The sequence below is a fragment of the Pleurodeles waltl genome, chromosome 8 (assembly GCF_031143425.1).
Source record: "Pleurodeles waltl isolate 20211129_DDA chromosome 8, aPleWal1.hap1.20221129, whole genome shotgun sequence".
Lineage (NCBI taxonomy): Eukaryota > Metazoa > Chordata > Amphibia > Caudata > Salamandridae > Pleurodeles > Pleurodeles waltl.
Window position 1 is genome coordinate 652,452,589 of NC_090447.1, and position 22,128 is coordinate 652,474,716.

Sequence of the window (22,128 nt, forward strand, 5' to 3'; positions counted from 1 at the left end):
ATCCTCAAATGTGTCTGGCACCTTGATACTGCCAATGAAGGAATGCTATTCAGCTTTTTTAGGGAGGCCACATGGAAAGGAGACCATCTAAAGTCACTATCAGTTCAGATTTGTTATAGTGAGGTAGAACATTGTCTACCCACACAGGTGGAAATAAACAGTTTTAATAATGTAACTGATACGGATCTGGAAGAGTAGATATTAAAGGACATTTGCAAAATTCATAATGGATGTACATTTGGCTCTTAACATAGGGGTTTCAAAGGAGGAGGGCTTTTCAAAGCGGGTGAGTCAGGGTCAGTCGGATCGACTTAAGTATCCGATATATCCAATCCCATATGTCAACCTTATATCCTATGTGAGACTTTCTAATAAATACCTTAGATTTGAGAGTCGTGCTCTCATGCCTTGTTTAATGCCTCTATTATTTTTTTCTTCTCTTGTTAGAATGAGGGTTAAATAGGAGAAATCATCTATCCATCCATGTAAATTAACATTAGTGTTTCACAGTATTAAGATTGGTATTGCTACTAACACACTGACTTGGATAATGATTTGGGATATATAGATTATAGTTGGAGTGGGTACTCAAAAACATTGGGATAAACATATATGTTTAGCTAACTCAAAAGTCGAGTAAGTGCAAAAAGCTCATGTAACCAAGTCTTGTAATTTAACCTAATAGTTAACAAGTGCGCTATGGTCAAAATCTTTGAATGGTCTATGCTCCACTATCTGTTCTCAGTAGTTGCTGCTCATTCTGGTTTTCTATTCTCTAACAGATGTGGTTGGGCACAGCTTCAATATTTCTGCAGAAGATGTGGGCTTACTTGTGGTCTTTTAACACATACAGTTTTCCTCTCACTGTCATTTTCAACTTTGCCTGATAGAACATGGAACAATATATCTGCACCTACTCGGGTATCTGTACCTGCTGTTGTTTTTCCCAGCCATGTATAAAGGCATTTCATGCTTTCTATACCATCATTGTAAAAATCGGAAAAATCAAAATGGATGAACCTTACAAGAACTCTCCTTTTTCATATACCACCCTTTATATGGAATCGTGGTCTCTATAGTTAAGTAATCTTGTAATTATGGGACTGTCGGACACTTCTAGGGTAGAAAGAGGAGTCAAGGATCAATAAGCCTGTTGCACAACAAAAAGCTGGGAGAGATAAGATGTGCTGAAGAGATCAATCATTAGTTTTTCAATAAATGTCTTCATGTTTCCTTTAGCACTGGATTTGGGCATACCCACTACATATAATATCTTTCCTGGTGATCTTGCAGCTGGAGCTTCATGATTCGACTGTCTCTAGAATTTTCTCCCTCTAATAAAAGTTTCTAACTATTTGAGAAGGCATTGCTTTCGATATCTATGATGTGGTGTTCTGCAAAATCTAGGTGCATGTTTTATTTATCCAATCCCTCCCTCATATGGTCCATATGAACCAATAGTGAATCCCTCTTCTCGTCTATTGTGAATAGGGTTCTCTGCATTTCATTAGAAGCTATCTCACCTTCAAGGAGAACTAATTTTCAGATATTGATGGTATTTAATCTAAGTTGATTTCCCCTTTTTTGATTGTTGTTTAGCAATAAATGTAAGCTTTGGTTGTTTGAGTCCAGTTGGCCTACCTCTGTTTTGAGCTTGTGAACTGTTTACGCAATTGTGATTTGATAAAAATAATTGCAGTCTCATCTCCAGCACACCGGTATTGCATTACCATTGCCGACACAATTATATTTTTGTCCACCAGGAGATCTGGCGGTCCTGCAGTCCTGAATGATCTCTCAGCAAATGTTCAGACCAGGCTCCATAGCTTTTGCCACAATTGGTTTATTAATATGCAAAGTTATTTTCCTCATGCGGTCAGGGACACCTCAGCCATGCCACCTCTATCAGTTTCCCACCTAAGTAACCTGTTTGCCGCCAGCACCCACTGTCCTCAGTCTCACCTTCTAACCCCACACAGGCCAACAAATTCCTCCAGGGCACAAGCTGGTCAGGGCATGATATGGTGTAGATCCCCTTTGCAGTTCTCTTCTTGTGGCAGGGTCTTCGTTGCCCAGCCCACTCCACTTTCTGCTGGGTTTTCTTGTCCAGTGCTTGCAGATATTAGACACATACTTCTCGCCGCAAAGAAAGCTGGAGTGTGCCAAGGTCTAAGATCACTCGGTATTCTGTTTCACCAACAGGCTTCTTCCAACCAAACCCACTATCTTAAGTAGGCAATTCTGGTCAGTTCACCATAAATTTTTTATCTGTGCCAGTCTTTTGGAATATAGCGTTGTTCCAATATCCATCAAAGAATAATGCAATATATGGCTGGGCAAATACATTGGGTGTTTTTTTGTGGTGAATATAAAATACCTGATGCATTAATGGTGCTTCATATTAAGGACCTTAGTGAATCCGGAAAAATAAACTGATTTCCCAGGTTTTTACAGCACTCGTTCATAACTCCTTCAAATGGTACCCTAAGAATTTCTGGAGGAAATATTCTTACTTAAATTATCATAACATTTAGTTTGTACATGCTAAGAAATTCAAAATGTACGTTCCACAAACAAAAACCTGAAATTACCTTCATTCATGTCTGGAACCGTGTTCTTCGATTGATAGCCACCAGTTTCAGATGTCAGAAATCTTCCCATTATCAATGGGAAGCGATACGTTGCACACAATCTGAGAAAAGAAAGAAACTGTGTTCAAAATTATAGTACAAAAACGTCCAATATTGCACAAGGAATTTAAATGTTGTATGTCATCACTAATACAATGATCAGCCACGTAAATAAACAGAAATATTAGTTTTTCTTTATCACAATAAACAAATTGATCACAAAATGTACCATGGAATGCAGAAGTCGATTCTGTTTATTTTAGAATTACATAGCATTTGTGGGCAAATAGAAGTAAGCAACTCAACACAAAAAAACACAATATTGTATCTTCATACTGAAAAAGAAGATAACGTTTCTGAGGCAAAAAGAAACACATGGTCTTGTAAAGAATATAGATTTATTCGTTTTCAAGATCTATATTGTCTTTAAACCTACCAACCAAAAACATGTCCAGATTGCATTATTGTGCCTCTGTTAGATGGGCACATTTTTGGTTACCAGTTTTGAAGACAGCATTTGTCATTTTGTACACACTATTTTACTGAAATGTGCTGTATTACCAATAATATGGCCTTAGGGGTGTCTTGACACCTAACCTTGAGCATTCTATCACATACAAAGGTCTGTCTTCTGATGGGCTAGGATTATGAGTGCTATGAATATAATTGTTAAGCCGCATTGGTGAACAGGTGTAGTTGGTGTGTGTGCTGCAATGGTTATTGTTGTTTGGCATGTGGAGCTTGAGGTTCAGTTTGGATATATGCCACCTGGGAGGACTGGTATATGCACTGCCAGAGTTGAAGTATTTTCCCAAAATAGCAGAGTAAAACTTTATACATGTCCCAGGCCTGCCACTGCAGGGCCTGTATGGTCAGTTTAACCACCACGTCAACTTCGTATTTAACACCCCTTGCCAAGCCTTAAACCCACTTTTTATTACACATAAGATACCCCTAAGGTATGCCATTGGGTAGGTGTAGGAAGGCTGGCCTGGCTTATAGTGGGTACCTTGTGGTACTTACACCTTGTTGCAGGTCCAGCTATCTCTTATTAGTAGATTAGAGGTGTTCTAGCAGCTTGGGCTGATAGAGGTAGCTATAGCAGAGCAGCTTAGGCTGAACTAGGAGACATGCAAAGCTCCTATTATACCACTTATATCATATAGCACTATATCATAAGAAAACACAATACTCAGAGTTACTAAAAATAAAGGTTACTTTATTTTAGTGACAATATGCCAAAAGTATCTCAGAGGATATACTTCTTTAGGAGGTAAGTAATATACACAAATTATATGCATACAAACCAAAATCAGGTAAGTAACAGTTAGGAAAGTAGTGCAAACAATGTAGAATAGAATGCAATAGGGAGAAATAGGCCTAGGGGCAACACAAACCATATACTCCAAAAGTGGAATGCGAGCCACAAATGGACCCCAGGCCTGGTGTAGTGTGTAGAGGGTCACTGGGAGTGTAAGAAAACACTAAGGATGTCCAAGATACCCCACCCCAAGACCCTGAAAAGTAGGAGTAAAGTTACCCTACTACCCCAGAAAGACAGTAAAGTCGAGATAGGGGATTCTGCAAGGACAACAACTGACTGCAAAACACTGAAGACGGATTCCTGGACCTGAGGACCTGTAAAGGAAGGGGACCAAGTCCAAGAGTCACGCAAGTGTCCAGGGGGGGCAGGAGCCCACTAAACCCCAGATGAAGGTGCAAAAGGGCTGCCTCCGGGTGGAAGAAGCAGAAGATTCTGCAACAACGGAAGGTGCCAGGAACTTCTCCTTTGGTCAGAAGATGTCCCACGACGGGCAGGAGGATGCAGAGTGGTTTCCACGCAGAAAGACTGCAAACAAGCCTTGCTAGGTGCAAGAGTCGCAGTTGAGGATTTTGGGTGCTGCTAGGGCCCAGGAAGGACCAGGAGGTCGCCCCTTGGAGGAGGAGACGGAGGGGGCGCGCAGCAATACAGAGCGCCCACGCAGAAGCACCCACAGAATTACCTGAACAGGCACTCAGAAGATCTGAGGACAGGGGTCAACTCAAAGTCACAAAAGAGGGTCCCACGATGACTGAGTCCAACTCAGCGAGCTGGGCAATGCAGGACTGAGTGCTGGGGAGCTGGGCTAGGCTGTGCACGAAGGAAGTCTTGCTAAAGCGCACAGAAGCCAGAGCAGCTGCAGTTCACACAGTACACAGGATTACTGTCTGGCGTGGGGAGGCAAGGACTTACCTCCACCAACTTTGGACAGATGGGCCACTGGACTGTCGGAGACACTTGGACCCAGCTCCTGTGTTCCAGGGACCACGCTCGTCAGGATGAGAGGGGACCCAGAGGACCGTTGCTGCAGAAGTTTGGTGCCTGCGTTGGCAGGGGGAAGATTCCATGGACCCACAGGGGATTTCTTCTTGGCTTCCAGTGCAGGGTGAAGGCAGACAGCCCTCAGAGCATGCACCATCAGGAAACAGTCGAGAAAGCCGGCAGGATGAGGCGCTACAATGTTGCTGGTAGTCTTCTTGCTACTTTGTTGTGGTTATGCAGGCGTCCTGGAGCAGTCAGAGGTCGATCCTCGGCAGAAGTCGAAGAGGGAAGTGCAGAGGAACTCTAGTGAGCTCTTGCATTTGTTATTTCGCGAGATACCCACAGGAGAGACCCTAAATAGCCCACAGAGGAGGATTGGCTACGGAGAGAGGTAAGCACCTATCAGGAGGGGTCTCTGACGTCACCTGCTGGCACTGGCCACTCAGAGGTGTCCATTGTGCCCTCACACCTCTGCATCCAAGATGGCAGAGGTCTCGGACACACTGGAGGAGCTCTGGGTGCCTCCCCTGGGAGGTGCTGGTCAGGGGAGTGGTCACTCCCTTCTCCTTTGTCCAGTTTCATGCCAGAGCAGGGCTGGGGGGATTCCTGAACCAGTGCAGACTGGCTTATGCAGAGAGGGCACCATCTGTGCCCTTCAAAGCATTTCCAGAGGCCAGGAGAGGCTACTCCTCCCAGGCCCTTCACACCTATTTCCAAAGGGAGAGGGTGTAACATCCTCTCTCAGAGGAAATCCTTTGTTCTGCCTTCCTGGGACCAGGCTGCCCAGGCCCCAGGGGGGCAGAAACCTGTCTTAGGGGTTGGCAGCAGGAGTAGCTGCAGTGGAGACCCCAGAAAGTTAGTTTGGCAGTACCCGGGCTCTCTGCTGGCGACCCGGGGATGCATGGAATTGTCACCCCAATACCAGAATGGTATTGGGGTGACAATTCCATGATCCTAGACATGTTACATGGCCATGTTCGGAGTTACCATTGTGAGGCTACATATAGGTAGTGACCTATATGTAGTGCACATGTGTAACTGTGTCCCCGCACTCACAAAGTCCGGGGAATTTGCCATGAACAATGTGGGGGCACCTTGGCTAGTGCCAGGGTGCCCACACACTAAGTAACTTTGCACCTAACCTTCACCCAGTGAGGGTTAGACATATAGGTGACTTATAAGTTACTTACGTGCAGTGTAAAATGGCTGTGAAATAACGTGGATGTTATTTCACTCAGGCTGCAGTGGCAGTCCTGTGTAAGAATTGTCGGAGCTCCCTATGGGTGGCAAAAGAAATGCTGCAGCCCATAGGGATCTCCTGGAACCCAAATACCCTGGGTACCTAGGTACCATATACTAGGGAATTATAAGGGTGTTCCAGTGTGCCAATCAGAATTGGTAAAATTAGTCACTAGCCGGCAGTGACAATTTCAAAAACAGAGAGAGCATAAACACAGGTTCTGGTTAGCAGAGCCTCAGTGATACAGTTAGGCACCACACAGGGAACACATATAGGCCACAAACTTATGAGCACTGGGCCCTAGCTAGCAGGATCCCAGTGAGACAGCAAAAACACCCTGACATATACTCACAAACAGGCCAAAAGTGGGGTAACAAGGCTAGAAAGAGGCTACCTTCCTACACCCCCCCCCCCCCCACACGAAGGACAATAAGGCTAAGCTTGGCCAGTTGAGTCTTTATTGTCTAAGTGGAGATAATTGGAGAGTAGCTCTGCAATAGATTGGGTTACTCTCTTTATCATCCACTATATGGTTACTTCCCTGTGGGGATGTAAACCACCCTGTTTGAAGTTTTTTAGCTAGCCAACAATGTGAAGTTATATTCTCAGAGTTCCTATTAGTATGTTTAAGTTTAGAGCAATGGGAATTGTCCACTGGACCTATATCAAGTGATGAGAATGCCAGACAGGGATGTTGTCTCAATAAAGCCATAGCTGGGCAAAAACTTTGCCCATATGGCTGTAAGAGAGAACAGGGATGCTGTTTCTCTTGAGTTGGAGCAGGGCAGGGATGCTCTCCAATGAGCTCCACACTAGGGCAGTGCTGCTGTACTAAGTGTTGTGAGGCGGTGCAGGGTTGCTGCACTAAAGTTTCTCTGGGAGGGTTGGAGGGATGCTCCATGTTAACTAAAATGGTGCACTTTTTCTCACCAATATTAGTTATTCCACATAGAGGTACTTCCACCTCAGGGAGTACAGCTGTGCCAGCCGATGGTTCCCTTGGTACAGGTGCCACCCCAGGAGAGGTTTCTCCCACCACAGGAATGGTATCCTGAATGGTAGGGTGGGTAGGGAATACTTTGGTGCACGTTTTACCTGTTGTTGGAGAAGGATCCTGAGTTTTCAGGCCTTTTTCTCTCCTTTGCGGTTTCATTTCAGCAGAAATGAGAGGAAGCAATTCCTCAGTGATACCCAGCATTGCTGCATGGGTATAAAACTCTACCTCAGCCCAACCTGAGCCCTCTAGGTCATTACCTAAGAGACAGTCTACAGGTAAGCTAGGTGATGCTACCACCTGCTTAGGGCCAGTAACTCCACCCCAAGTAAAATGAATGATAGGTAAGGGAAGGAACTTAGTGGAGTTATGGACATCAATAATCTTGTCCTGTTGTCCAATGATGTGTTGTGCAGGAGACACTAGGTTTTCAGTCACCAAAGTGATACTGGCACATGTGTCCCTGTAGGCCTGAGCCTCAACACCATTTATTGAAACTGTCTGCCTGTACTTATCCATTATAAGGAGACAAGCAGCCAGTGTGGCAAGGCCAATGCCACTATGTGTGACAGAAACTGTCTTGGGACTGACTATCCCAATTTCTATGAGGGACCCGTAAGTGAACCCAACTACACCCTTATTTTGACTGTTGCCAGCAGTTCCACCACTATTACCACTACTGCTAGGGGCACTAGAGTTTGATGTATTAGTGGTGGTAGGCTTAGGTGGTTTACCTGGGCAGGACGTATCCCCTGGCCTATGGCCTTTATTTTTACACAGATAGCACCAAAGCTTTTTAATGTCTGTGGGTTGTGAAGAAGAGGAAGAAGTTGATTTATCCCCACCCACTGAAGAGTGTTTAGGATTTGAAGAAGGATCTTTAGTTTTACCTTTATCCACATGCTTATCCTGAGATTTCTCACCATCTTTCTTCTTGCCATCCATGTCACCTCCTGTATGAACCTTTCTGTTCACTCTTGTTCTGACCCATTTGTCTGCCTTCTTTCCCAATTCTTGGGGAGAGGTCAGATCCGAGTCTACCAAGTACTGGTGCAACAAATCAGACACACAATTGTTAAGAATATGCTCTCTCAGGATCAGATTATGCAGGCTTTCATAGTCCGTCACCTTACTGCCAGGCAACCAACCCTCCAAGGCCTTCACTGAACAGTCTACCAAGTCTGTCCAGTCTTGAGAGGACTCTTTTCTGGTGTCTCTGAACTTAATCTTGTATTGTTCAGTGGTTAAGCCAAATTCATCCATGAGTGCATCATTCAAAACTTTCTAGTTATTAGCATCACTTTCTCTGACAGTAAGGAGCCTATCCCTACCCTTACCAGTGAAAGATAGCCACAAGATAGCAGCCCACTGCCTTTGAGGGACCAACTGTACCATACAGGCCCTCACAAGTGCAGAAAACCACTTATTTAAGTCATCCCTCACCTTGTAAGGGGGGGGACTATCTTATGCAGGTTTCTGGAATCTTGTTCTCTAACAGGATTGCTATCAAAAACACTGCTGCTGCCACCATGGGTAACTAACCCCAATCTCTGCCTTTCCCTCTACATCCAGAGATTCCCTGTCTAAGGCCAGCTGCGGCTGTTTAAGCTTCAGCCTGGCCTCTTCCAACCTCAGCTTTCTGAGTTCCCTTTCCATTAAGTTATCCTCAGGGTGGGAGGCTTGGGAATGGTGAGATACAGAGGAAATTTGGGAGTGGGCGGAGAGAGGCCTGTCCCTAACTGGCTGGACCCTAGTAACCTGGCTTTTAGGAGTGAAAGGTGCCCTACTAATGTGTGACCCCCTCCCACTACCAGTGTCACGAGGTGGCCTGCTAGGTGGTAGGTCTTTGTAAGAACCCTCCCCAATCTCTTCAGGGAACTCCTCTGAGTCTGACTCGGTACCTTCCCCTCCTACCTCCTGTTCCTGTGATGGGCCAGACTGGTTCTGGTCATTTTCTAGGAGAAGGTTGAAGAGAAAGTCTTTAGTAGGATTCTTACCAATGCTTAAACCTCTTTCTATGCAGAGACCCCTCACATTTTTTAAGTTTAAACTCTCATAGGTTGCCTGAACACTTTTGGGAGTGAGCTCTACTACAGATATGATAGAAAAGGTTTAGGACAGAGAAAGAAAACGTTTTTCAACCTTTTTGAAAACTTTTAAAAGTTTTCAGAACTTTTCAGAAACTTTGTAGAAAGTTTTAGAGCAGAACAGTAAACTGTTTTGGTTCAATGTGTATTTATTGAAATATTTGGTATATGTTTTTCTCATGAACAGTACCAATGACAAATCGGTAAAGCAGTTACAAGTACTTATCCCACCGCTGCACCACCAATGTAGGAGGCTGGCCTGGCTTATAGTGGGTACCTTGTGGTACCTACACCTTGTGCCAGGTCCAGTTATCCCTTATTAGTAGATTAGTAGTGTTCTAGCAGCTTAGGCTGATAGAGGTAGCTATAGCAGAGCAGCTTAGGCTCACGAAGGAGACATGCAAAGCTCCTACTATACCACTTATATCATATAGCACTATGTCATAAGAAAACACAATACTCAGAGTTACTAAAAATAAAGGTACTTTATTTTAGTGACAATATGCCAAAAGTATCTCAGAGGATATACTCCCTTAGGGGGTAAGTAATATACACAAATTATATGCACACAAACCAAAATCAGGTAAGTAACAGTTACAAAAGTAGTGCAAACAATGTAGAATCACAATAGAATGCAATAGGGAGTAATAGGCCTAGGGGCAACACAAACCATGTACTCCAAAAGTGGAATGCGAACCACAAATGGACCCCAGGCCTAGTGTAGTGTGTAGAGGGTTGCTGGGAGTGTAAGAAAACACAAAGGGTGTCCAAGATACCCCACCCCAAGACCCTGAAAAGTAGGAGTAAATTTACCCTACTACCCCAGAAAGACAGTAAAGTTGAGATAGGGGATTCTGCAAGGACAACAACTGACTGCAAAACACTGAAGACGGATTCCTGGACCTGAGGACCTGTAAAGGAAGGGGACCAAGTCCAAGAGTCACGCAAGTGTCCAGGGGGGGCAGGAGCCCACTAAACCCCAGATGAAGGTGCAAAAGGGCTGCCTCCGGGTGGAAGAAGCAGAAGATTCTGCAACAACGGAAGGTGCCAGGAACTTCTCCTTTGGTCAGAAGATGTCCCACGGCGTGCTGGAGGATGCAGAGTTGTTTCCACGCAGAAAGACCGCAAACAAGCCTTGCTAGCTGCAAGAGTCGTGGTTGAGGATTTTGGGAGCTGCTAGGGCCTAGGAAGGACCAGCAGGTCGCCCTTTGGAGGAGGAGACAGAGGGGGTGCTCAGCAACACAGAGAGCCCACGCAGAAGAAGGCAGTACCCGCAGAAGTACCTGAACAGGCACTTAGAAGATCTGGGGACAGCGGTCGACTCAGAGTCACAAATGAGGGTACCACGATGTCGGAGTCCAACTCAGTGAGTTGGGCAATGCAGGACGGAGTGCTGGGGACCTGGGATAGGCTGGGCATGAAGGAAGTCTTGCAAAAGTGCACAGAAGCCCGAGCAGCTGCAGTTCACGCAATACACAGGATTACTGTCTGGCGTGGGGAGGCAAGGACTTACCTCCACCAAATTTGGACAGAAGGGCCACAGGACTGTCGAATACACTTGGACCCAGCTCCTGTGTTCCAGGGACCACGCTAGCCAGGATGAGAGGGGACCCAGAGGACCGGTGATGCAGAAGTTTGGTGCCTGCGTTAGTAGGGGGAAGATTCCATCGACCTACAGGAGATTTCTTCTTGGCTTCCAGTGCAGGGTGAAGGCAGACAGCCCTCAGAGCATGCACCATCAGGAAACAGTCGAGAAAGCCGGCAGGATGAGGCGCTACAATATTGCTGGTAGTCTTCTTGCTACTTTGTTGCAGTTATCCAGGTGTCCTGGAGCAGTCAGCGGTCGATCCTTGGCAGAAGTCGAAGAGGGAAGTGCAGAGGAACTCTGGTGAGCTCTTGCATTCGTTATCTGAGGAATAGCCCACAGGAGAGACCCTAAATAGCCCACAGAGGAGGATTGGCTACTGAGAGAGGTAAGCACCTATCAGGAGGGGTCCCTGACGTCACCTGCTAGTACTGGCCACTCAGAGCTGTCCATTGTGCCCTCACACCTCTGCATCCAAGATGGTAGAGGTCTCGGACACACTGGAGGAGCTCTGGGCACCTCCCATGGGAGGTGCTGGTCAGGGAGAGTGGTCACTCCCCTTTCCTTTGTCCAGTTTCACGCCAGAGCAGGGCTGGGGGATCCCTGAACCGGTGTAGACTGGCTTATGCAGAGAGGGCACCATCTGTGCCCATCAAAGTATTTCCAGAGGCTGGGGGAGGCTACTCCTCCCCAGCCCTTCACACCTATTTCCAAAAGGGAGAGGGTGTAACACCCTCTCTCAGAGGAAATTCTTTGTTCTGCCTTCCTGGGACCAGGCTACCCAGGCGGGCAGAAACCTGTCTGAGGGGTTGGCAGCAGCAGTAGCTGCAGTGGAGACCCCGGAAAGATAGTTTGGCAGTACCCGGACTCTGTGCTGGAGACCCGGGATGCAGGAAATCGTCCCCCCAATACAAGAATGGTATTGGGGTTACAATTCCATAATCCTAGACATGTTACATGCCATGTTCGGAGTTACCGTGGTGACGCTACATATAGGTATTGACCTATATGTAGGGCACGTGTGTAATGGTGTCCCCGCACTCTCAAAGTCCAGGGAATTTGCCCTGAACAATGTGGGGGCACCTTGGCTAGTGCCAGGGTGCCCTCACACTAAGTAACTTTGCACCTAACCTTCACCAAGTGAGGGTTAGACATATAGGTGACTTATAAGTTACTTAAGTGCAGTGTAAAACGGCTGTGAAATAACGTGGACGTTATTTCATTCAGGCTGCAGTGGCAGTCCTGTGTAAGAATTGTCTGAGCTCCCTATGGGTGGCAAAAGAAATGCTGCAGCCCATAGGGATCTCCTGGAACCCCAATACCCTGGGTACCTAGGTACCATATACAAGGGAAATAAAAGGGTGTTCCAGTGTGCCACTGAGAATTGGTAAAATAAGTCACTAGCCTGCAGTGACAATTTTAAAAGCAGAGAGAGCATAAACACTGAGATTCTGGTTAGAAGAACCTCAGTGATTCAGTTAGGCACCACACAGGGAACACATACAGGGCATAATTTATGAGCACTGGGGTCCTGACTAGCAGGATCCCAGTGACACATAGGCAAAAACAAACATAGGTACAGTGAAAATGCCAGGCAAGATGGTACTTTCCTACACTTTGCATCAAAATGGAGCTGCCTGGACCCAAGAGGGACCTGGGGGTCTCAACTCAGACTGAGGAAACAGAGGGGGCTCTCAGCACTTCAGAGAGCCCACAGAAGACCAGGCAGCACCCACAGGAGTCCCAGAACACGGAGACAAAGAAGACGCAAAGTGCGATCGTCTCAGCACAACAAAGGAAGATCCCACGCCACTGGAGAACAACTCAGCAAGTTGTGCGTCGCAAAACGGAGTGCTGGAGGATCTGGACTCAACTGGATCTCCTCATTCCTCTCCGGCAGAACCCAGAGAGTCCGCCTGCCACCCTTCCGCTCCGAAGCCACCAACATCATCTGCGTCGTACCCCAAGGCTCCTCACTGAGCCCGACGCTGTTCAACATCTACATGGCCCCCCTCGCACAACTGGCCCGTCAGCACAACCTCAACATTCTCTCTTACGCCGACGACACCCAGCTCATCCTCTTCCTCACCAAAGACCCACACACCGCCAAAGCCAACCTCCACGAGGGATTGAAGTCTATCGCCGAGTGGATGAGATGCAGCCGCCTGAAGTTGAACTCCGACAAGACGGAGGTCCTCGGACGCACACTCTCCGCCTGGGACGACTCCTGGTGGCCCACCACGCTGGGAGCCCTGCCAAGGCCAGCCAACCACGCACGCAACCTGGGTTTCGTCCCCGACCCCGCCCTCACCATGTCCAAGCAGGTCAACGCAGTTTCCTCCTCCTGCTACAACACCCTCTGCATGCTCCGTAGAATCTACAAATGGATCCCGACGGAAACCAGAAGAACAGTGACCCAGGCCCTCGTCAGCAGCAGACTAGACTACGGCAACGCACTCTACACAGGCATCCCAGCAAAAGACATCCGACGCCTCCAACGCATCCAAAACGCCTCCGCCCGACTGGTACTCAACGTACACCGCCGCTGTCACATCTTCCAGCATCTGAGAGACCTCCACTGGCTCCCCGATGACAAGAGGATCACCCTCACCCACGCTCACAAGGCACTCCACAACACCGGACCAGCCTACCTGAACAACAGACTCAACTTCTACGCCCCCACCCGCCAACTCCGCTCCACCAACCTCGCCCTCGCCATCGTTCCCCGCATCCAGCGCAAGGCCTCCGGTGGCAGATCCTTCTCCTACCTAGCCGCAAAGACCTGGAACACCCTCCCGACCTCCCTGCGACAGACCCAGGACCTTCTCACCTTCAGGAGACTTCTTAAGACCTGGCTCTTCGACCAGTAGCAGCACCACCCCCCCTCTTTCAGCACCTTGAAACCCTTACGGGTACGTAGTGCGCTCTACAAATGTTATGATTGATTGATTGACTACACACTCAAAGAAGGATTCTTCGAAGAAACTCACAGAAGCCCAAGGAGCTGGAGAAGACATGGTCCACAGGGATACTGCCTCAGCACGGGGAGGCAGGCTTTCACCTCCACCAAATTTGGACTGCTGACCTTAGGACAGTCTGGGTCACGTCGGTCCACCACCTGTGTTCCAGGGAGCACGCTCGTCGCCAGGAGAGGAGTCCCAGAGTACCGGTGGTCATCGCAGAAGGGTGCCTGCAGAAGCAGGGAAGCGACTCCGTCACTCCACAGGAGATTCCCTTTGGTTCTTCTGTTGCAGGATGAAGACAGGCAGTCCTCAGAGCATCCACACCTTGAAAACTGTTGCAAATGTTGGCTGGAGCTGAAGCTGCAGGTCACAGGAGTCGTCGTGGATACTTTGTTGCAGTTACAGCAGTTCCTGGAGCAGTCTGAGGTTGATCTGGCGGTCAGAAGCTGAAGCAGAGGATGCAGAGGATTCCTGGAGGAGTCTTGCAAGCTGAATCTGAGAGGGGGATTGGCTACCTACCCAGGTATGCACCTATCAGAAGGGGTCTCTGATGTCACCTGCTGGCACTGGCCACTCAGAGGTCTCCAGAGTGTCCCCACACTTTGGAATCCAAGATGGCTAACGCCAGGGACACACTGCAGGAGTTCTGGGCACCACCCCTGTAGTGGTGATGGACATGGGAGTGGTCACTCCTCTTTCCTTTTTCCAGTTTCACGGCAGAGCAGGGGCTATGGGTCCCTGAACCGGTGTAGATTGGCTTGTATAAGGAAGGCACCATCTGTGACCTTCAAAGCATTTCCAGAGGCTCTGGGAGGCTAACTCTCCCAAGCCTGTAACACCGATTTCCAAAGGGAGAGGGTGTAACACCCTCCTCCCAAGGGAAATGCATTGTTCTGCCTTCCTGGGATTGAGCTGCTCAGTCCCCAGGAGGGCAGAACCCTGTATGTGGGGTGGCAGCAGCTGGGCTGCAGTAGAAACCTCAGAGAACTGGTTTGGAAGTACTGGGGGTCCAGGTTGGAGACCCCAGGGTGCACGGGATTGGCCCCCCAATACCACATTTGGAATGGGGGACAGTTCCATGATCTTGGACACCTCACATGGCCATATTCAGAGTTACCATTATGAAGCTACATATATGTATTGACATATATGTAGTGCACGCGTGTAATGGGATCCCCGCACTCACAAAGTCTGGGGAATTGGCCGAGGACAACATGGGGGCATGTTTGCTAGTGCAAGGGTGCCCTAACACATAGTAGCTTTGCACCTAGTCTTCAGTAAATGAAGGTTAGACATATAGGTGACTTATAAGTTATTTAAGTGCAGTGAAAATGCCTGTGAAATAGTGTGTGCACTATTTCACTCAGGCTGCAGTAGCAGTCCTGAAGAAAGTTTTGTCTGAGCTCCTTATGAGTGGCAAAAGAAATGCTGCAGCCCATAAGGATCTCCTGGAACCCCAATGCCCTGGGTACCTAGGTACCATATACTATGGACTTATAAGGGGGGTCCAGTGTGCCACCTGGAATTGGAATATGGAGTCACTAAACTATAGAGACAAATTTGATAAGTAGAGAGAGCGTAAGCACTGGAGGGCTGGTTAGCAGAACTTCGGTGACACAGTTAAGCATACTGACAACACACACATAGGCCACAAACTATGAGCACTGGGGTCCTGGTTAGCAGGATCCCAGTGAGACAGGCAAAACATACTGACAAACAGGCAGAAATTAGGGGTAACATGCCAGGAAAGATGGTACTTTCCTACAGCATATATGAAACTGAATCTACAACGGCTGTCCTAAAGTTCCTAGTTGCAGGCGCATACTTGCACATCAAGGTGCTCTAAGACAATGTTCAATACCTAAAGAGGAAAGCGGATGACACGCAAGGATGATCAAGCCCCAATAACATTAGGATTGTAGGCCTCTTGTAACATGCACAGCCCTAAGCCTGGAACTCTATTTGGTTTGACTGGCTCAGAAGGTACTAGGGAGCAGACATTCAACTTCTTTCTCCCTTGAGGGGGCCCATCCCCTCCGACCTATGGTGTCTCGCCTATTTAATTACTGAGACAGAGACCACATCCTTCAGAAAAAGGATCCTGTCTCGTTGAGAACTGTAATGTCAATATTTTCCCCCAACTACACTTCAGCAACACAAAACAAGCATTTGCAATGCAATGGAATGTGTCTCACATTTGCTCGAGTTAGAGCTATTAGCATTGTAAATTCCTAACTGGACTTTTCTTGCAACATAAATTGAAAATGAAAAGTAAAAGTTGACGTAAGCAAGGCGATTCAAAGCGCCACTGCTGCCATAAGCGTGACCACAAGTTATTGGCTCCCTGCGTGAATGTCTAGAAAGGATCGCAGTGGGATGAAAGGCAAACCGAAACATGAGGAGGGGCCATCACACGCTGTAACAGGAGGAAGCGTGACAGTGTGATGGCCAACAGAAATGTTCACTTCGTTAAATTGCCTGGGGAGGGAACTCAGCACACAAAGGAGGGAAAGTGCGCAAAATAAAAATTAAGCATTTAAGACAAGCACAATAATGAATGAATAGCAAGAATGGTTGTGATTAAAAGCCCACAGAGAGATTACAACAGGCTAGCGTGCTTGCGCGCTTGACCCTAAAAAGAAGGCCACCCCTTGTGGAAGTTAGGACATTTGAGGCCCGAGACCTCCCCCTTCTACACGTCCAACTTACACTTGAAGCGCAGTGACCAGCTTCTAAAATGCTATGAGCCAGGACAAGGGGCAACCACTCACGTCATTACAGGCACACTGGGAGGCTACACTTGGGCAGACCTCCCGAGACATGCAATGGGAGCTGTGCCTAAGCACCGCCACAAACATTTCCATCAACTCAAGACTCAAATACATGCAATTCAGTTATCTGCACCATACTTATCTCACCCCCCCTTGTAGGTAGCCTGCAAAAACTTCTCCACATGCCTTCTCATCACACAGTCCTCAGTAATGGTTCTTATTTAATGAGGGCAAACTGGAGCTATGGTGGAATGTCAACCAGCTTCGCCTTCTTCTTAATGTTTAAAAAATCTGTAAAAGTTAGTGGTATAACTGTATCGTCATCATCATCATTAAAATTTATTTTGGTTATAAAAAACATAGAAGTACATGTAAAAACATAAGTAGCAACCTGGCGTAATAAAACAATTAAATTCACTAAAATGCTAAAACACCTGTATCCTTCTCCAATGACATTGTTGAAAGGCTTTCATGGCTGAATAGACATGGTTAATATGTGCATCAATAAGCTTGTTGCAATATTAAGGAGGAAAGGGGTGACCTGAAACTCTGTAGAAGAAGCACTTGCAATCAGCCGTACGTGCATCAGAAATCCAAAGACTTCTGAAGACTCCATTTCAAGCCCAAGTGATGACTTACTGCACACTATCTTCCATTCATCAAACTCAATAGATATAACTTAAAAAGCTTTGGATCTGGCTTGCTGACTGGCTTTAACCCTATTTTTGACTGATTCCTTCATTCTTCAGTTTACCGTTTTCAACTCTGTTTAGTGGATTTTCAACTACTCTGCAGATAGTTTTTTCTACCATTCTAGTTTTTCTTCTAGTGAAGAAATAAAGCATGCATGAATGACACAGTGAATGGAAGTGACAGCTCTCTGACCGTACAGCAATGTTGCAAAATAATTCGACTTGAGAGAAGTGATTCAACCATTAAGACTGTTAACATCCTGCTGTAGTGCAATGCAGTTATCTTGACGTATGTAGTAAATAATGAGCCATCAACATCTGCACACCTGGTCCAACACAGACTGTCAAGAGTTAGGGAGAAAACAGTATCTTCAAACTTATATTCTATTACAAATGGGCAGTTTGCAACATTTTTATTTTTTTAATAATATATTTGTTTCTACTAAGTCACAATAATTACAAAATGAATAACTGCATTGGTTCTTTCACTTATCATTGTGCATTTAACCTTTAATACAAGTGGAAATATATTAATCGCATACACCTTTCTTAACATTACAGGATAACATGATTATTATGACTTTCTTCCTTGAGGTATTGCCCTTTTCGAATTACACGTGCCTACTAATCAAGATTGCATGCATAAGATTAATTTAGAATGAAAACGTAGTTTATGTTATTTCTTCTTTCCAACATGATAATCAAATTGATTGAATATAATTGCAGTATTTGATCTGGAGCCGACTGTTCCGTTTCAAATCTTTATTCCTGACGACTGAAGAAACCTTCTTAGAGGGCTGATAACTACATGCTGTTTATTGTTGTTGATCGATTGGCACAGTCTAGCTAAATAAAAATAAGTAAAGTGGCACTGTCTACTAATCGTTCATTGTCAAAGATCCTACAACGGCTAAATAATGTTGTAAACTCCGAACACAGAGGAACCTTTGCCAAGCAACAGTGAGAAAGTCGAAGCAGAATCGCGTCACCCACTCTCACTGAAGGCTATCGAGGAGGCATTCAGCCTTCACCTTCCAAGCTTATCAGCATAACTAGTCGCATGTGACGAAAATAGCAGCCTCTGTTATATTGAATATAAATCTTATTATTTAAATAGGTATGCAGGAAAGGACCATCTTTCAAACTCAGAAAGGGCTTTTATTTCTCTTTGTTTGCTTTAGTATATAGAAGTAGAGAAATTGGTGAAAGATTGCTGTAAAATTATACAGCAATTATGTTGGAGTTTTTCCTAGTAGTCACGCGTTTTGCAAACATTGCAGAGATCATTCTATTTGTCTTTTTTTGTTACAGTTTATATCGACTGTACTAGAACAGGGTTGATATTAAAAAAAAAAAACACCTTAAAATGTTTTGCTGGTTTACTACTGTTCTTGAGTTTTTCTTTAGTGAAAGCGAGCGCTTAGGGTTCAACTATCACCTGAATGGGTTCTGGGATTGACTATGTACTTTAAACACTTTTCACTCAAATACTGCTCAACGGGCTGTGGAGTGGTTGCAGTCCAACTGGTTTTCTGACTTGGGTTGGTGCAGTGACTGAGTCCTCAGTGCCAGGGGGTGTTAGAAAACAGAATTCTGCGTTCTAGAAAAATCTAGAAAGCATATGGCTATGCTCCCTGTTAGCTACTTGTGTCTAACCTCTTCTCGACCAGCACCCAGTATCCCTCTAGAACAATGATACTGAAAGTACGGCCCGGGGGCCGCTTGCAGCCCTTTTGACCTTTACATGCGGCCCCCAGGGCAGCAGTAGCACTAGGCTGCTGTTTACTAGATTTAACAGGGGACACTTTATTTAAACATGATTGAAGATAAAGAACGGAAGTAAGGAATTTGTCCTGCACCGCTTTAACTGCAGGAACACTTCATTCTTTAATAAACCTTGCACCAAATGTCTACAACTATGATAAGTTTTCTTAAAAATGCAAAAAGTGTATTTCATTTACACACAGAACCATTTAATCTAAGTACATCAGATTATATCAGAGCATGGAGAAGTATTTGTTTAAGAGAGATTTCAAACATAAATTCAGAAACTATCATTCTTCCCCCACCCCCGACATTCATTCTTACCCCCACCTTTAAAACAATGCCAATGGTGAATTAAGAGGCAAGTCAGTTGTTATCTGTGCTCTTTGATTGGCCTGATTTGCTATTATACATGAACAACTTTATAGTTTATTAACTCAAACACAGGAGAAAGGTTTGCACAGCGCACATGCCAAAGTCATGCGTTGTGAGGTCCTCCTACATACAATAATGAGGAAAAAGAAGGGAACGTGAAATAAAACAATTGCCTAGGATCACACAGTTTGGTAAAGTGGGGAAGCTGGGATTAATGCCAGGTTTTCTGATTTCACATTGTGCGATTCAGCCACCAGATCTATATGCTTTGATGCCCCCTATCGCCACCATAACGCCACACACCCTCCCCAACCAGAGCCCCCTCTGCCCTTTGATCGGCATGCTGCTACCATCAATACGGCCCTCGGCCGCACCACAGACCAAACTTTGTGGCCCCTGGGAAAATGTTTGCGAGTACCCATGCTCTAGAAGCATGCACACTATCCTGCAACAGGAGAGAGAACTAACCAGTTGCTTTTTTAAAAAGAAAAGTAGCCTTCAGTAGATTGACATTTTGAGCTGTCTATTTTTTTTTTATTTTTTATTCTGGCACAATGGTACATGTGTTATGCACAGTTTAAAAGCATGAAGTCTGTGATTAACACCCAAGGATCAACATTTTAAAACACAAACTTTCAGCTCGAGTGACCTTTCAATTATCCCCTGGGTCATTTCCTGGGGAATCCACTGAAGCTATCCGAGAAATTATGTGGACCTTTCTGTAGATAATGTTCACATTCGTGGCTTTATGATACAGTGTACTGAAGTCCATGTTACATCTACATTGCCTGTAAATGACTTACAATCAGGTCCAGAACTAATTTTCTAATCACGACCGGATTACTTGTTATCACTCTTTATGCAAATTACGAGAAAATGATAGTGTTATGGGCAGGGTTTTAAGTGACCGGTTGCTGGACCCAGCAGGCAATTCACTGTGAAACTGGTACTTTTAATCATGTCATTAACTTTACAAGCAAAACACATTTCTCTACAAAGAGCCTACAAACGCTTAAGGTAATTCATTTAAGAGATGCTGTCCCTGCATCTCCTAAAAGTATTAATTTTTTCAAGGTGTTGTATTTTGTCATGAAACATACAACTATTGTATGCTGCATTTTATGAACTGAGGCACCTTCAGGTATCTGGCTGAGTGTGGGTTAGGATGAAGGCAGTGCATGTCAGTGGGTCATAAACGTGGTAAATTTCACGGACATCTAGCCCTTGGTCTCTCTGCTGAGGGCACAGAGCGCTTGTCACATATGTGCTAACTTTAAATGTGATTCACTGAGAAAATGTACCAACGAGGTACATAGCTGTTGAAAAGGTGACAGTGCACGTCTAAGTGTCTAAGAGTGAGAGACAACAGAGGAAAGGGGTGTGAAGAGAACACGAATAACTAAGACATTGTCAAGATCACTATCCGTTCCATAGTCCTTATTAATGATTAACTCAAAGACATATTTTCAGAACTAAAACACTTTCAATTCTAATTAAGAACAACAAAATAAGTCACTCATTTAATAGATACTGCTAACAGTCGATAGGTTTGGCCTGTTTTAGGCCTATCTATGCATGCTGCAATGCTGTCTGTGTGCACTAACAGAAACCTTTTTATTTTTTATTTTAGTTTTATTGTTTTTTAATGACAGTGCAACAAAAAACCGCAAACAGAACGTCTTGCATCAAGCTCCAGCACCTACTTGCCCACCCACTACCCCCAACAGACAATTTGAGTAGTGGAGAATAATGCAAGGTACAGTTATGTTAGAAATTGGGCCTCTAGGTGGCATAGGTTTGCACCCTCTCCAAGTAGGGACCACAATCATAGTCAGGATAAGTCAGATACACTCCCTAAATTAATCTGTGGGCATCCCCTGGTAGCTTGGCACAGAGAAATCAGGCTTCACTTTAGAGGCAATGTGTAAAGTATTTGTGCAACACTTACTTACAATAACACAGTGAAAAGACAACACAAAAAGACAACACTAGTTTAGAAAAAAAGATAATATTTATCTGATTAAAACAAGACCAAAAAATGACAGACATCGCCCTAGCTCCAGACGCTCTACAGGAGGTTGTGCAGCCCTTTGTGTGGGGAGAGGCACAGCCCTATTTAGGGTTGTGAGAGTGCTAAGTTCAGTGCCCCTCCCCAACCAAACGTGTTAATGGTCCATTAAGCCCATTAAGTCACACCTAAGATCCCATTGTGTGAATGTCTAGAGGGAATGCACAAAGCCCAGCTGACATCTACCCAAGACATGTATTCGGAGACAGGCAGAGGCACACAATGGTTAAAGTAAGAAAATGCCAATTTTCTAAAGTGGCATTTCCAGACTTACAATTTAAAATCCAATTTCACCATCAGTTGTGATTTTAAATTGTTAGTCCAGGGACAACGAACTCCATATTTCTATCTTTTCCCATTTCGAAATTACACTTAAAAGATGTTTTAAGGTAATCCCAAAGTTATCTTATGGGGCAGAAAGGCCTTGCAATATTGAAAAATGAATTTAAGAGTTTTTCACTATCTAGACATGTTAAACTTAACAGTACAAGTCCAACTTTTTAAACACATTCCATCCTGCCCCTGGGGCCAATTAGGGCCTACCTTAGGAGTGACGTGCATTTAATAAAAAGGAAGGTTTAAGCCTGTTGAAATGTCAGTTTACAACTGCACACACAGGCTGCAGTAGCGGGCCTGAGACATGTTTGAAGGGCTGCT

At 45.4% G+C, this 22,128-nt stretch overlaps 1 protein-coding gene across 3 annotated transcripts in view; it reads right to left on the reverse strand.

Moving 5' to 3' along the window:
• Positions 1-22,128, reverse strand: part of ACOT9 (acyl-CoA thioesterase 9) — a 550,522-nt gene that overhangs the window by 480,569 nt on the left and 47,825 nt on the right. For all 3 annotated transcript variants that reach the window (XM_069204744.1, XM_069204745.1, XM_069204746.1), the window contains exon 2: positions 2,592-2,692. In XM_069204744.1, the coding sequence (XP_069060845.1) occupies positions 2,592-2,692 (101 nt within the window). The remainder of the gene's footprint in view (positions 1-2,591; positions 2,693-22,128) is intronic.